The 647-nt window shown below is 59.2% G+C and overlaps 1 protein-coding gene across 1 annotated transcript in view; it reads left to right on the top strand.

Moving 5' to 3' along the window:
• The first annotated feature begins 116 nt into the window (after positions 1-116).
• The window catches only part of LOC120616879 (zinc finger protein 709-like), a 22187-nt gene continuing 21656 nt past the window's right edge, over positions 117-647 (top strand). Inside the window, 1 exon segment of the mRNA XM_039880425.1 lies at positions 117-299. Coding sequence (XP_039736359.1) covers positions 297-299 — 3 coding nt within the window. The 5' untranslated portion in view covers positions 117-296.

Raw genomic sequence — 647 nt, forward strand, 5'->3', positions numbered from 1 at the left:
TGCCCCAGACCCCAAAACAGTTATGTTAAATGCAGATATTCTAGGCAAGGGACAAGTTCCTGCCCAATGACAGAAGCTGATGTAGCGGAGCCACGCCTCCCAACCCCGGCTGTCAATTAAGCAAGTAGGGGCGAATCAAATTGCCTCTCCGCCTACACGTCCGTTTTCGCTTTAGAGGCGTTTAGGATCTCTAGCTGTTAACGGTCCCTGGAGGCTGTGCCACAGCTTGTGTCACGCTGTGATATGCACTGGTCGTGAGAGTGGGAAGGACTGAGGGAGACCCAGGAAACTTAGAAATGGTGAGTGTGCCGGGCGGGTGCCGAGATGGCGACGGGGGGCTGGTTGGAACCGGCTGGAACCGCCTGTGATGCAACCGGCCTCTCCTGGTCAACTTCGAGTTTGTGGGCTCGAGTCCTTCTGGGCGCCGATGGGACCCCATTCTTCTTCTGCTTGCAGTGTGGGTGGTGGGCCGCAGCCCAGAACTGCGCGCCGGCGACTTCAGCCTGGAACCTGTCTGGGTGGCTCTGCGTCCCCAGCCCCGCGTCTCCACAGTTTGTGCGGTGACCACCGGGAGGGGCGTTAGGGTAGATTTGTGAATCGACCTCCGTGGTGCCTACGTGGGAGGAGCTATGGAGTGTGTGGCCCCC

The sequence above is a fragment of the Pteropus medius genome, unplaced genomic scaffold, assembly GCF_902729225.1.
Source record: "Pteropus medius unplaced genomic scaffold, Ma_sr-lr_union100, whole genome shotgun sequence".
Taxonomy (NCBI): domain Eukaryota; kingdom Metazoa; phylum Chordata; class Mammalia; order Chiroptera; family Pteropodidae; genus Pteropus; species Pteropus medius.